Raw genomic sequence first — 15421 nt, 5'->3', positions numbered from 1 at the left:
TCAGGAGAAAGTCCAACACTTTTCCTTTTTCCAGCTGCGTTAGCTGGATGTACTTTCTTCTTGCAGTAAAGAATTGGAATAAAATGTGCTTGCACTAAGGGGCAAATACACTTTACTTGCACTTTTTTGCCTTTGCATGCAAAGCAGGAGTCACTGCAACAGAGATCAAAACTATTTAACCCACAAATCTACAACTTCACTTGTCAATTTATTTCACTTCTTTTTCTTATTATTACTTTTAGAAATGTTGCAGAAGTCCCGCAAGTCACCCTAACCTTTTATACAGCTTTTAATGCATCCATGACTCTTCTCAAAATAAAGACAAGAATATGACAACAAAAAAAATCATATTTTTTTTTATTAAAATAAACATTGTCTGCCTTTGTGAAATATTATATAAATGCAGAAAAGTGCATCTTAAACCTTTTCGTGTCAGAGCGTAACCTATCGAAAATGCTTAGAAAAACAACACTGAATATTTCATCGAACAATTTCTTCAAAGGATAAATTGCAGCTGCGCTTACAGAGTAGAGCCCTGCCTCTGGTATTGATTATTGATTAGGGTCTCCAGTAAACATGCGTGTCCCAACAGCATCGCATTACCATAACACTCATTATCATGCTAATAAATCTGTCAGTAGTATTGACTCGGAACAGTTGGCTTTGGTTTTACACACCTGCCACGTCTTTTAATGGTGGAAGCAAAATCTAGACCCCAAAATCCAACTCATGATTTATTGACTGACGATGTAAAAGCAGCAGAATAACTCGCAGCTGGTTATTTCTAAAAACGTTTCTGCTCTTTGCCCTAGCAGAGTTGAATTGGTATGTTTTTTTTTTTTAGTGGCCATGTGTCAACATTTGTAGCTAAAATAGGAATTTGGGAAAAGGTTCTCCTAAATTATACAAATGGGACCTTGAAGTATTGGGTGAGAATATGAGATTAGCTTTTTTCTTTTTTGTTTTATTTAGCCGTGTTTAGATTGGAGGCGATTAAAAACAGCCGTAAGCAGTAAACAAGCATGTATCCATCGGATCAACTTTCTAATAATATGTTTGGGAACAGAGCTCTGTGAACAGCCATCGTCTTTGGCCTGCTCTCTTTATGGACGGTTTCAGTCTGTGACTTGGCAAGTTGCCAAGTCATCAATCCTCTGACTGTGAAGACCAACAAAGTTCTGTATTAATTTAAAATAATTTTTGCGTTGATCTTATGTTATATTCACATTTTCTGAAAAATGGAAGTTTGTATTTCTGTTGGATTTAAGCCAAAATTATTACAGATAACCGAAATACACCAAGATGCGCTTCTACATAACTATTATAAACATAGCCGAACCGCTGTATCCCGTCTCTCTCCCTCTCCATCCTGCCTCGATCTTGGCGTTGTTTTTCTTCGTCCTCTGAAGCCTTTCTGCGTTCCTCGGTTCGTGGTTATGATCTGATATGAAATGACCTGAGACGGGTCACCATATGTCGGCGGCCGTGTATCTGTTCCTCCGCATGGAGCCACAGACAAGGAGCTGAAGGCCACCTTGTTCCGCTTTGCATCCCTAATATTAGCCTGCGCCTTGTTCTGCTCCAGTTGAGGGACATTACCGCTGCTCAGATAATCAGCGCTCAGATCACTGTTGTCTTGGAAACTATTGAGCTTATCAAGCTCGTGTGACCCAAGGACGGCTCGCAGACGGGAACAGCCTGACTGCAGGTTCTTATTCGCTGAAGATGCTTCAGACAGATGCACTTTTTTTTTTTTTTTTTAGGAATAGTCGTCAGTTTTGAATGAGGTGATTTAAAATTACATGCATTTGGTTTGTGAAGTGCAATCTAAGCTTTCATCATGGCGAGTGAGTGAGCCAGCTGTATTTATCTTAGAAATTAGAAGCAGCAGCATGTGAATTTTCAGGGTTCCTCCGCAGTCTGAAAAAGTCTGGAATTTTGCAGGTCTGGATTAAAATAAAACTAGGAACTAAGTGTTTATTTTTGTTCTAATCCTGTTCTCAAAAAGTCTCGGCTGCAGTTCATTCTTTTGTTTTCTCCTGCTTGTTAATATACATCCTTATCCTTGCTTTCTCCCTTCCATATTTATGGCCTCTTTTTTTTCTTTCCTTTTCCCTCATTTTCTTCATTCTTTTATTCGTTGTCCCTTCTTTATTTTTTGTTCTGTCCGTTCCTTTCTTCTGCCTGTGCTTTGATCATTGTGTTCTACCTCTGTCTGTTTGACCTTTTCTTCCTGTGTCCTTCTTTCTGCCCTTTCTTTTCTTTTCTACTTTGCTTTACTTAATTTCTTTCATTTATTGACTCTTCATTTTGTCCTTTTTATCCCTCTTTTCCTTTCTTTTGTCCTTCCCATCTCTCACTTTTATCCTTCAGTTTTCTTCCCCTGTGTCCTTCCTTCTTTACTTGCTCCTATTCTTCCTTTTTCACTCCTTTGAGCCCTTTCTTTCTTGTCTTTTCCTTCTTTCTTTCCTTCATAATGGCCTACCTCTCTTCCTTCTTCTTGTCCTTCCTCTCTTTTCTCCTTTGTTTCATTTCTTCCATTCCTCCCTCATTCCCTTCTTCCTAACTTAAATTCTTGTAAAGAACTAAGAACTGGGAAACTGAGTCTGTAAAAATAAATTCCTACATTAAAAATCTGTGGCAATTCTTGCTTCATAAAGCCCCCCCCCCAGCCCCATTTGTTTAAATCATATAAACATAAAGTCCTCAAAAGGGAGGCTCCTCAGATTCAGACATAAATTGTGATGCAAGAGAAGCGCCGATTCTTCTTGCTGAGTTTTTCCCAAGTGCCTGTGAGAAACCGCGGTTGTGCAATCTCTAAAGGCGGATTAAGCCTTTAGAGAAGAGGAGGGGAAAATGAAAAGCGACACGGAGAAGGATGTGAAGGGGGAAATTGTTCTTGTAGGGAAGTAGTGATGGCAACCACTCTTGAAAGACAACATCACCAAGAGAGGAAAAGGGAAGAGGGGAGGGAAGGGGTTGATGGTGGCTGGGAAAGGTCCTACAAGATGCCCAGCCTGGAGATGGAGGAGAAGGATAGCGGGAACGTGATATGTTAATAAATCAGGGAGCATGTGGTGACGGAGGGATGGAGAGTTCTGTGTCTGTTTAATGACAGAGGGAGCCAGTCTGTTTTAAAGAGCAGCTTCAAAGAGACGGGCACTCGACGTAAACTTAACCGAAACACACTCACACATGCAGCACACACACATGCACACGCACACACACACGCACACACACGCCCACACACACACACACACACACACACACATAGAAACAAGGCCTGAGGCTGCCTAGAGCACATAGGAGACCTGAGGTGTCCTCTGTCATGCACGATTACAAATCGAGGCTGCGTAGAGGCATGCAGACGCTGCAGTGGGAATGTGTGTAGGTGTGTGACTTTATTCAATGTATATCTACATCTTCTCTGCCGCTCCTGGAGCACTTCTTTACCATTCAATGAGGTCAAATAACACTCAGGAAAAACACATTTACAATGTAGTAAGCAAGTAAAACTTTGCTTATACAGCACCCGAAGTGCTTTAATAGAGAATTGAAAAAAAATTCACAAGGCCAAATCGAAAGCAGATTTCAAAAGGTGTTTTTCGCTGGTCTTTAAAGAAAAACTCTGAGCAAAATAATTCAGTTGTTGCTCTGTGATGGATTGCTAGCTTTTAGCATTGGTTTTCTAAGAGAAGTGCTGTACGTTTGGCAGAGTGTGCTCGCCTTGTCTAGCAGGAAAGGTGAAGAGAGTAATGTTCAGCGGCGGTCAGACGAGGATAGGAGGGTGAGGACTGAATTTCAGCCTTTCCATTATCCTGGAATTTGAAGTATTTTTTTTTAGAGGGTAACAGTGAGCGAAGCAATTTGATACTCCTATATTTTTTATAAGGAATGGGGGATTTTCCAAGCAGCTGCTCTACAAGAAGATTTCTGAACCGTTTCCCCAAAACATCTCTGAACACATCTCTAGATGCAGCCAGACTGCTAGTTTTCTGTGTTTTAGGGATTGTCTGGGAGATGCTGCCAGATTGAAAAACTTTTTTGTGTTTTTCTGTGGCTTACACAAAAACATTAAATTTAGAAAAGCTGCAAGGTCAGGAGCAGTGTGGAGATCTGATAGCATTCCCTTGGCCTGGCAATTTGTCATCGTTTTGAGCCAATACCGCACCGTCGGTACATACTGTCCTCAGAATAACACCTGTCTTTTGTGCAGTGTTTATTTCTAATGAAAGTTTCTGTCCCAGCTACAGTAAAATGGAAATATCAGTCGTAGTGAAATTAAAGACTAAATGATTATGTTAAACCGCCATTTACAATGGTTAGTGCAGACCCTGTACTTTTCACACATAAGGCTTAAATTGGTGCAAAATCTGCAAACTTTCAGCCAAGATTTTTAAATCTAACATGTTCTGTGACATACAAACTCAGACTAATGCATTGTCTTCCTAAAAGCTGTTAAGAAAACGAATCTTTTGAATGATCACATTTCGGTTTGGGTAAATTTACTCAGTGGGAAAACGTCCATGTTATTAGATGATTGAAATAAATTCACTTAAAAATCTTTTAAGTCTATTAGAGTGTCTTGTTTTTCTTTTTTTTTTTTTTTAATTAGCCCCATTTTTGTAACTTTTGTACCATCGAGGGTGGTCATAGATTTAAATAAAGATCTATGGGGTGAAACAATCACAAATATATGGAAAAACGTGTCATGCTCAGTTTTAGGTATGGTGAAGATCTGTGATGCTGTGGGCCCTTTCTTTTTAATGAATGTAACACCAGGGACAATTAAAAATTACAATAAAAGTTAATAAAAATCTGGTGGACTTCAGCAGTAAGCTAAAAATTTTAATTGTGATTTTGAACCAAAACACGATCAGATTAATAGTAAATAAAATCCATTTTCAAGGATTGCTAATAAAGACTTTGTTGTTTAGCTGCAGTATGTTTATATAATAGTCAAGCCTATGCTACTTAAGTGTTGATTGATATGTTTTATACTGTTTAATTCATTTTTTTGTTGGCTAGTTGATGTTTGTGCATTGAAAAAGCCACTTTCTCCTCTTTTAGAGGTTTATCTGTTTATCTGTGGACCTAAACATGCCTGATTCTTAGTCTGAAGGTGGGCTGTAAATCACCTGCTTATTACGACCTAATATTATATCAATTTGTTTGGATGACAATATCATACATCATGTTACGATTTTGATTCACTTCATAAATAATTTACAAATCAAAATCAACTCACAAAATGACAAATGGTCAAAATTATTTGGCTATTTTCCTAAGTTCTTAAGGGCAAACAGCATTGAAAAAAAATTATTTCAAAATAAAGAAGTATCTTAAACTTGGAGATATGGATCAATATTTATCTTCAATGGAGCTTTAATCATCTAATCAATACGTGATATAAATTGATTGTTACTCTCTGGATATTGTTTGAACTGTGTTCCACTGGTAGAAGGAGGAGATCTAATTAAAAACAGCAAATCCCTGAGGCTGACATCACAATTGGTCAGAGTGCTGCATTGTTATTTCACTGAATCTGTTTCGCTCGCTGCCACGAGCTTGTGAGGAGGAACAAACTTGGACAAAGGAGCTAAGTCTTTGCTGTAGTTTTCTGCTGCGCACACCTTTTTGTGTCACCAGAATCCCATCAGCCGGAATTTAGAAATGCTGCTCTGCAGTTTTCCTCCCTCCCAAGCTGCCTAAGCAAAGCTTAACTAAGCTAAGCTAAGCTAGCTATGCACAAACACTTTTTTTTCTCCCCCCCCCCCCTCCCAGGGGCATGAGAGAAATAACTGTGGCCAAGTTAATTTTCTTCCCTCTGCTTGTGCAGCAGCAACCTGAGGGATCATTGAGGCAGAGAATCAGTCAGAAAGAGGCAAAGATGGTGCTGGTGGAGAGAGGGAAAGAGGAGCAGTGGAATTTTAATGTGGCTGTCTTGTCTTTTCACTGCCCACCAAAAGAAAGCAATTACTATCACAGCCACTCTCCCTGCGCTGTGTGTGCTTACCTGTGAGTCTGTGTGTGACTGCACTGAGCACACAACGATTTTGTACGTTGGCCGTATAAAGGGTAGACGTACACTCTGTCGGGTTCATAGAAACACTTTAGTTTCTGCTTTGCAACTTTTCTGAACACTAAAGTTTCTAAGAAACCTTGAAAGCATCACTCTGTAATGCGGCCGTCAGTGTTCACTTTGCCTACGGGGATGTTAACCTTTAAAACAGAAAAAGGCCTCATTTTTCTGCTCTGGACTGATGGACAAAACGGTTTGCTTTGCACAGCGCTCAGTGTGAGGCTCTGTAAGGATGTAGCATTTGAAGCAAGACCCATAAACATGGCTGATAGAAAAAAACAGATAGAAATATTGCGGTAAAACTAAGGCGTAGTATTATAAAAATGTTAATGTTCCTTTGATCTTTGTTTTAAAAATGTAAAAGGCAAATTATATTGTAAAGTTTAGTTGGGGTGTAATGATGCAATTTTTTCATATCATGATTTTGTACCGTTAATAATATTGTCATGTTTCTATATTGGAAAAAAAAAATATTTAAAGAGAGTGAAACCAAAAAAAAAACACAAAACTGGGCTGAGGATCATACAAATGTGCAAATATTTTTTTTTAAATATGATGAAATTTCAAAATAACATGTGAAAGAGACACAGGTCCACCACAAGTGAAAATTGGGCAATATAATATATTTTCACATTTAGAAATCATCACAAAATTTCCAACAGCTCTGCTGATCCACTAGTATTACACTCTCATCTGAATAACTGTCTGATTCGCTCCAGTGGGTCACTTATGGTAAATTTGGCATTAATATTACGTTTAGCTGTACTTTTAAGCAGTGATTGACAACATCTGTAAATTCTTCAGTGGCCATTTTAATAAATGAGGTCACAACTTTACAGTGTCCAGTTTGAACACATGAGGCACCCAGCATTCACTGTGGCATTTGTATGAACAGAAAAGGTGCTGTGCCATATTTTCTGGACTTTAAGTCACAGAAAAAATATGATATCCTCATTTCCTTGCATGTAGCAAAAACAAGTCTCTAAAGAAACTGCCTGGACTCTCGGTGGCTGAAATTTATTTCCACTGCCTTGTTCTTTCTTCGGCAGCAAAATGGCTGAGAAGCTGCGTTTCATGGACGATCAGAAAACCAGAGTTTTCTGATCGTTTTCTGAATACAATCCATTAATCCATACAATTAATGGATTGTATTATCCATTAATAATACAATCCATGTATTATTAATGGATTGCTTCACCCCTGCAATATGGAAACAAAATCATTCTAGCCTCTTTAGGCAAAACATGAAAAGCATCATCTCAGATTAAATGTCTTTTTCTTTCTGAAATAATCCAGACAACTCAGCCTACAACATACTAAAGGGGAAATTATTATGTGTGTGCATCTCATAGATCTCTTTTGGCAGGTTTATGGAGACCCATTCTGTTTTGTGCTATGGACTCCTATCATATCTGGCTGATTCCACCAATCAGTGTCGCCATTCGTGTCGTTTTGCAGCAGAGCTCGTTCTTTTTGGAGCCCATGAGGTTTTCTGAATAAATCAGGAATAAATAGCTCTGAACTATGGACCAAAATACATTTACCATCCAGGATGTAGACAGAGGTTATTATTTTATTCACATTAAAATCTAAAAGGATGCTGATCAACAGTTCAAACTTGTATTCAAGTAAACTTTCTAAGTCAAGTTTTTTTTTTTTAATGTAAATAGACTCTATAAGTCTTAAAAATCACTCCTCATCAGTACACAATCATGTACGTACGCTTTAGGGTTTATATTTACCTTCCAGTAATCAAAGCTCTCTGTAATATTCCCAGCAACCTCGTTAAAACAAACAGCAATCCTCCCCACTGTGCCCTGACTGCAGACTCGGAGAGAAACACGACTCCGCGGTAAACATTATAGTACTGTAATAATCAACGCTGCGATGAGTGCAGAATGTTAGAAAATTAGTAATGACTGTTTAAACCTGATGTGCCAGCTGATATGTCAATGTTCTCACTGTTGTAAAGGAGTCAGCCCAGCTCTGCAGCGTCTGTTCGGTTTGCCGTGTTTTTTTTGTCTGTCTTTTATAGAATTGGTTGTTGGGATTTTTTTTATTTGGCTGTTGCTGACTTTTCATTGTTGGGTTTATGAAGGCGGGCACCATAAGTCCACCTCCATACTTTGGATTCTCAACAACTCACTCTGCAGAGAAAGTGAGATTTATGCAGATGGATACATTCCTGCTTCCATTTCTGCTCCACCATCGCTTTCACAATAAACATCAACCCTCTAAGGCATGTTTGAATCAACTCAGTAATTGGGACAGATATACATTTTTTGCAAGTTACATTTAAAGAGCAGGCATAAACAGAAAATGTGGTTTAAGTAAAATAAATCTTCCCCCCATCATGTTTTTCAATTCTTTGTCCTTTCATTTTTAGGATGCGAAAGTTTGCCTACTGTAAGGTGGTTTTAGCCACCTCTCTGGTCTGGGTGATGCTGGACATGTTCATTCTGCTCTACTTCAGCGAGTGCAACAAGTGCGATGACAAAAAGGAGAGAGGACTGCCCGGGAGAGATGGTAGGTGCTTAAACCCACATTTACTCTTTGACGGTCTGCGTGATATAATGGTATTTCTAAAAAATCAAATCTGTTTGATTGTGAATCGTAGATGGCCTGTCCAGACCGCGGGACGGGCCTGGTGAAGGCGGGAAGCCGGTGGTGATCCCTAAAGAGAACCAGGAGAAAATGAAGGAAATGTTCAAGATCAACCAGTTCAACCTCATGGCCTCTGAGATGATCGCGCTCAACCGCTCACTGCCTGATGTTCGTCTGGAGGGGTGAGCTGGCTTTCAGAAACGGGTCACATGCGGTGGCGTTTCACTGGAAGTTGTTATCAGACGGTGCCCAAGGTTACATTGCAAAAACAAAAAGGGAACACGCACACAAACCACTGAGTCGATTATGAAATGTGAAGGGCAGCAGGTTAATAAAATATCACCATGGTAATAAAGACATGTCCACGAATTGTCAGGTTTAATGAAACTTGGTAATTGTGTGCTTACACTGCTCAGTCCTTTTGAACATATTAGGACTCAAGCAGATCATATGTTGCTCATAAGCTGCTCTTAAATTCTTGCATTTTGATTCAAGCTGCATTTTTCCAGCCTGTCTGATATAAGCCATCAGTAATTATGCATATTAAAAACAAAGACAGTGTTTTCAGGCAAATATCTGTTTTGTTCACCTGGTTCATCTGAATGGTACGTTAACTTGGAGATTTTGTTGAACACATCGTTGACAGTGATCACATTTAGGCAAAATATTTGGGCTCAACATGATGATGGGAAAAAAAACAGTGAGGAAAAAGTTGATTAGTCACAATTAGTGTGGTCTTTAGTGTAATTTTTATTGATAATTTTGATATTTAATGTGGTTTTCGCACCATGCAGGTGTCTCAAGTACCAGTCTGTGCCTAGAGCAGAGAACATCAATGGTCACATGTCATTTCTGTCTTTACAAATAGATTTTTTTCTTCCTTATTTCTATTTTCCATTTGTTTAAAAATTGTGTGTTTTACAGAATTGACTCATTCTTTCACCGATAGCATATTTAATCAGTTAACGTGAAACATCTCAACACTAAACAACCCAAATTTAAGGTGATTAATTTAACTCCTATTTTTGTACATCTTCACAAAGATTATGCCAGTCATGAATAGACATGTTTAGTCAATTTTAACAGTAGCATGAACAGTATGTGTTTCATCTCAAAGCATAGACACAGTCCTTCCCTCAACTGAGCAAGATATGAGCTCAATATTTTATAATGTTCTAACAACGGCATCTAAGACATTTATCATTTATTTCTTAGCGACTGTCTGACTCGGCCGACGCTGCTGGAGTCCGCAGAGCGTCTGCTGATGTGAAGCAGTTTGACTGAGAGCTGAGCCTCTCAGTCGCATCAGACAAACAGGAAGCTGCAGCAGCTGATGTGATGTCACGTTCTCTGTGAAGATCACTGTAAAAACAACAAAGCAAAACACATGGACAGTCACAGATAACACCGACTAATTAAGTCGCACCTGGATTCCACGTAATTTAGTATTTTCCACGCAATTCATTTTTATTTGTTATGTTTTTTGATTCAGTCCAAACTTTTTGGTCTAATACTCTCATTTTGCTACCTCTTGCCTTTATGCTGTTAATGGCACCGTGTCGGTTTTAAGTCGCTGTTGTTGGATTAAAATGCCTGAAGCAAAAAAAAAAAAAAGAAAAAATCAGGTAGAAATTGGAGCGTGCACAAAAATGAAGATGGTAAAACCAGATGAGATACCAGGAGAGGGAAGTCCGGGCTTGTGTGTTGTTGCTACAAAACATCCCACAGAAGTGCAGTAACACTTTGTCCTCCACAGGTTCCCCAGTGAACAGGAAGGTTTTGTCTGCATGGCTTTTAAGGGAAATGCCTCATTACCTGATGAATGACATAATAATAATTAATTTCCAGGGAAACTAATATAATACTCAAGCCCATAAATGTAGCTACATATGCAAAGTTTGCATTAGTTCCTGTTTGCTGCAGGTCATTCTGTCTTTTGCAAGATTCAGCAGAGCAGCATGTGTCCAGACAGAGTCATGAAAGAAACGTCACGCTTGGTTCTGGCAGTCGGTTACAACTCGCCTCTCCTTTTCCCTTCAGTCTCTTTTTGATTGTGCAGAGGAACATACATAGGTCAGTAATTGGGCTTTGCAGAGCAAGAGAGAGAGAGAGACATATATGACTGTCAGGCAGAGGCATGCGCATACCAGAGCAGACGGGAAAGACAGAGGACATTGATCCATGAAATGGGTTTCAGTCTTTGAGTGAGAGCTGATTACCAGGTGTGTTTCCACTCTTCTTTCCTTTCGTCTATCTACTTTTCCAATTAGGAGATAAAACGGAGTCAATATCAAGAGAAGGAATGTGCACCTAGCTGTGTATAAGCATGCATATATTGGTGCATATTATTTATGGATGTATGTGTGTGGGTGTGTCTGTGTGTACCCTTGTGGATCAGCTTGTTTACTGAAAATAAGTGGAAATTAAACCATAGCAGTGAAGAAGCTTCACATCGATGCCACTCAAACGTTAAAATGAGCATTTTACAGAGCCCAGTCCATCTCGATGGAGTGTGTCTGGGTGGATCTCCAGTTTAGGAAAAACACTTTCCATGACCACACCTTTTGGAGAACTTTCCCTTTTATTCACACTGATTTCAGTGTCGTGGACATATTGGGGTGTGTAACGGTGCAAGAGCAATCCTGCCTAATTAAAACCAGTTTGCACGCCCATCCCAAATATTCCCACAATCCTCTGGTTGGAGGAACAACCCTCAACTCATTACCCTGCGTCTCTGCGTCTCTGCAGCCAATTTTCTGTCACCCTGCCTGTTCGGATGTGCATCACACCCAGCAAGGATTTGTTGTTCTAAATCCTCGGCATGTTATGTCACCTTTTTTGCCGATTCACAAATAAAACTGTGATAAATGAGTGGGCCTCACGTGTGAAAGAAACATGCAAACAAAAAACATCTTTATCGGCTGGAGGAAGGCTGAAAGGCCCCAACACTCCCCTGTTCTGCTATGAATCATCTACTACACTCATCAGCCTCTCTCCGTTGGAGAATATTAGGGCGCACACACTCATGCGCGCAGCAACGGCTGAGAATTTTTGTCTTATTTAACATTCTCCTGAGGCAGCTGCAGAATAAGTATACTCTTGACCTCCTCTCTGTTGCTGTTACATTCCTTCTGTCATAATCAGCAGCACAGGCAGAGGAAGCACTTCAGCGCCCGGGATGATCACAAGGAGGAGGGGGAGTTATGAAGATGGAGGAAGGGAGATCATATTCCATTCGGCTGTTGAAAGAGCTGAATTTGTCAGTGGATGGAAGCCACTGGGGTGGTATCACTTCTGCCGTCTGCTGATGAATGAGCTGCGTATAGAGATTTGACAAAGTAACATATAGACGGTTGCATATCAGAGAGCATGCATCATTCCTCCGTTCACGGACAGAGGGTGGAAACACACCGATGACCCTTTCGGCTGTATGGATGCACAGTGTGTCTCAAGTTTATTGTTAGAACAATATCGGTCTTCATATCTCAAACGATTGTCTGAAATGCAATATATGTTGGGTGTTATCTTCCAAGTGTCAAGTCTAAGGAGATGACATCGATGCTAAAGGTCATAGAGGCAGATGGTGGCATTAAAATGCCAGATAGGGAAAGGAGGCGAGAGGAAAATGTGGATTTATTGCAACCGATATCATTTTCATAACATTAATGATATTTTCATCTCTTGATTTTCCCATAGTCTATACCCGTACTTTCAGCTCTCCCTCCGTCCTCTGCAGCGCCCAGGTGTCTGCCTTCATGTCGCAGTTTGTGTAACCTATTTGATTGTATGGTGTCCTAGAAAGGTCAATAAAATTGAAAAAGCCACAACAGAAGTTGCTGCTGAAACAGAAGGTATGTTAAACTTGCTAGCATAACTTTTGTTTTTGCATGACTTCTGTTTTTCTTGTACCCTTATTAACTACCATAAACAATGGTTATCATTGTCAATGTACCGTAATTTGGTAAAGTTGCTGCTAAATGGAGATCATTTGAAAACAATGCATCTCTACATCTCGTTGGTGGGGGAGGGCTGCTTATTATTACTGAGTTCAGCATATCAAGGAAAAACAACAGTTTCACCTGGGTTCTGTGCCTCCATCTCTGCGCTCCCGCTGCTCAGAGAACTGAGACCCAAACTGTGTTTCTCAGATGCCTTTGCTTGTCCTCTGGTAGAACTGAATTTGAATTAACTTTGTGTGATAGAACCACTTTTAAGGATTTTCAAGTACAACCAGAATCCAGTTCAACTTCTTTTAAAGATAACGCATTTTATTATATTTAGTTTTTAACTTTTAGAAGAAAAACAAAATGTAAGTTCAACTTACTAGAAATCCTGTTCAGAATCTGTCAATCCCATGTTTTCTGCAAACAACATATTTGATCTGAAGCAATGAGGGCTGTTCCCAGTCCTGGACTCTTGACCCTTTTTGTCTTTTTAAAATATATTCTAATTTCATTCTTCTCTTTCTGTCTTTTAATAGATCCCACGACTACACTGCTGGCTTTTTGCAGAGTATTGTTGACTCAATTAAAGCGCATGTTTGCCAGCAGGGCCAGAATAGCTGATGAGGCAAAACCTCCAAGCAATGTTTGGATATTAATATCTAGCAGTCTAATGTTACTGCCTCAAAATTTAGAATTTACCTTAAAACTCTTTAAATATTCCCAGAAATGCGGTCGAGGGCGATTGGAAAAATGATTATGGTGAAATTCATTGTTGACATACCAGGTCCACCGGAGAGAGGATGTAAAACAGGCGAAGGATTAAAGTGAGGAAGAGTATTAGCATTATTAACAGTTGATACTTGTACTAATTAGATTGTTTTAGTATTCACCAAGTTTTTTATAAACAAATGAATTCAGACAATGAGGCTTATACGCATTAATGTCATTGTTATTTATCGGTGCATGTTGCCTGTTTTGGAGCTATTCTAAACGGTATATCTACACTTCTAATAAGAACCAATAAAAAATCCCAGGGTTAAGGCTGAAATATATCTTTTGTTGTCGGTGAAATCCAGTCTTTGTTTTTAAGCCCCTCTAGTGTATTTTTCTTTGGACTCAAAACAAAAACTAGGCAGGAAGTTAGGCCTCCCCTCAGGAAACACCTAAACATGAGCAACCAAAGGACATTCACTCAGTTGTTTTATGAGAACTTTATAGCCTTTAAACAATGTTACTGACTAGTGTCAGTGTTTGGCTTCAAAATGCTCCCCAGAGAATACTGTTAACAGATATTTCTATAGATATACCGGATTTCACTCACTAGTCATGAGCAAGAATATTTGATTGAAATAATTCAGATTTACTTTTTGCTGTTATGGCCGAATAATTCAGTGTGCACCTTGGATCTTGCAACTCTTCTCCAGAAGATATTACGTGATGATGTCGGTGACATAGAGTTTATTTTTATTCAAGAATGACAGCGTGAGGTTAGATCAGTGGTCTGCAACCTCAACAAACATTTCTTCCCTTCAGTCAAGATAAGTACAACTCATCTAGAGCAGCAAATGTTGCATAACCTTTTTTTTAAAAAAAAAAAGTCAATTTGACAAATACCTACAACAGAATAATATGTTATAGATCCACCATGTTATTTATGCTTGAAGGTTTTTAAATAAAGAAAAACAAAACTTTTACAAAAAGAGGATAGATATGTTATCTTCTAAGGGATGTTAATTTATATGGAAAAAGCTGTAAAGCTTTAAGGAAACTGCTAAAACTTGCATTTGTTTTAAGTTGGAACTTTAGCCCAAGTTATTAAGGGCAACCTGTGGCTCAGGCGGTCAGTGCTTGGTCTCAGTTTGGTTTTTCCATTCAGCAATTATCTGCAAGCACAAATCAAAACTGGTTTTGGAATGGATGAGTCGGGCTAACATTAAACCTTCCTAAAGCACTCGATTCAAATGTATTTAAAATCCATCTAGGATGCATGAGTCAGGTTAAGTTTATTTGTGTAGCACATTTCAGCAACAAGAAACATGATACAGTAACCAATTATGAAACATTAATAAACATTCTCTCAAAGCCATCATCAAATTTTCAAGCAAATACCCATCAAACATATTGATCTATCTTCCAGTTGATATGAATCAAAGACAACTCTAAACATCAGTGTGCATCAATGCGGCACACTGATGCTGCTAAGCTACATTGTAGCCACAGCTATTAAAAATGTATTAATCGTCTTTGCAGTGTAATTGTTCCACTTTTGGGGGGAAAAAACGCTTTATAAGCATCATTCATTGTCTGCTATTAAGGACATTTGTCCTCATGATAGGCGGATGTAACCTTCTGACTGAAACTTTCCCAGATTTTTTTTTTTTTTTTTCCTCAGTTTGATCCGTTTCTTGTTCTCTCGTAGGTATTTCATTATTTTCCCTCTCATAGAAGGAGAACTGTGAGCTCCTCTCTGCGATGATAATGACACGAGATCTAATTAGGAACATTAATCAACTGCCATCCTGCAGACTTGCAATCTGTCCTGCATCACTCTCCGGTGTTGGGAATATCTGTTTAGCTTCCACCTCATTATTCATCTCTAGTTTTCTTTGATGGGAATAAACTTTTAACAGGGTCAGGACCCGAAGACGCTCTGATTGGTTTAATGACGTCTTCATACGAGTAAGCTGAGCTGCGGCGCAGACCATCTTTCATTTCTGCTCTCGTGGGAGGCTGGATTGTTGAAGTTCTCCTGACCAGTTTTTCCTGTTCAGATCTCTGAAGTACCTGATAA

The 15421-nt window shown here is 39.1% G+C and overlaps 1 protein-coding gene across 1 annotated transcript in view; it reads left to right on the top strand.

Moving 5' to 3' along the window:
* Window positions 1-15421, top strand: part of galnt1 (UDP-N-acetyl-alpha-D-galactosamine:polypeptide N-acetylgalactosaminyltransferase 1) — a 58401-nt gene that overhangs the window by 26709 nt on the left and 16271 nt on the right. The window contains exons 3-4 of the mRNA XM_081597647.1: window positions 8469-8608; window positions 8700-8868. Of these exons, the coding sequence (XP_081453773.1) occupies window positions 8470-8608; window positions 8700-8868 (308 nt within the window). The 5' untranslated portion in view covers window position 8469. The remainder of the gene's footprint in view (window positions 1-8468; window positions 8609-8699; window positions 8869-15421) is intronic.

This window comes from Poecilia reticulata, chromosome 16 (assembly GCF_904066995.2).
Source record: "Poecilia reticulata chromosome 16, P_reticulata-male-v2, whole genome shotgun sequence".
Taxonomy (NCBI): domain Eukaryota; kingdom Metazoa; phylum Chordata; class Actinopteri; order Cyprinodontiformes; family Poeciliidae; genus Poecilia; species Poecilia reticulata.
The sequence above is the reverse complement of the archived record's forward strand: the minus strand, read 5'-3'. Positions and strand labels throughout refer to the sequence as shown.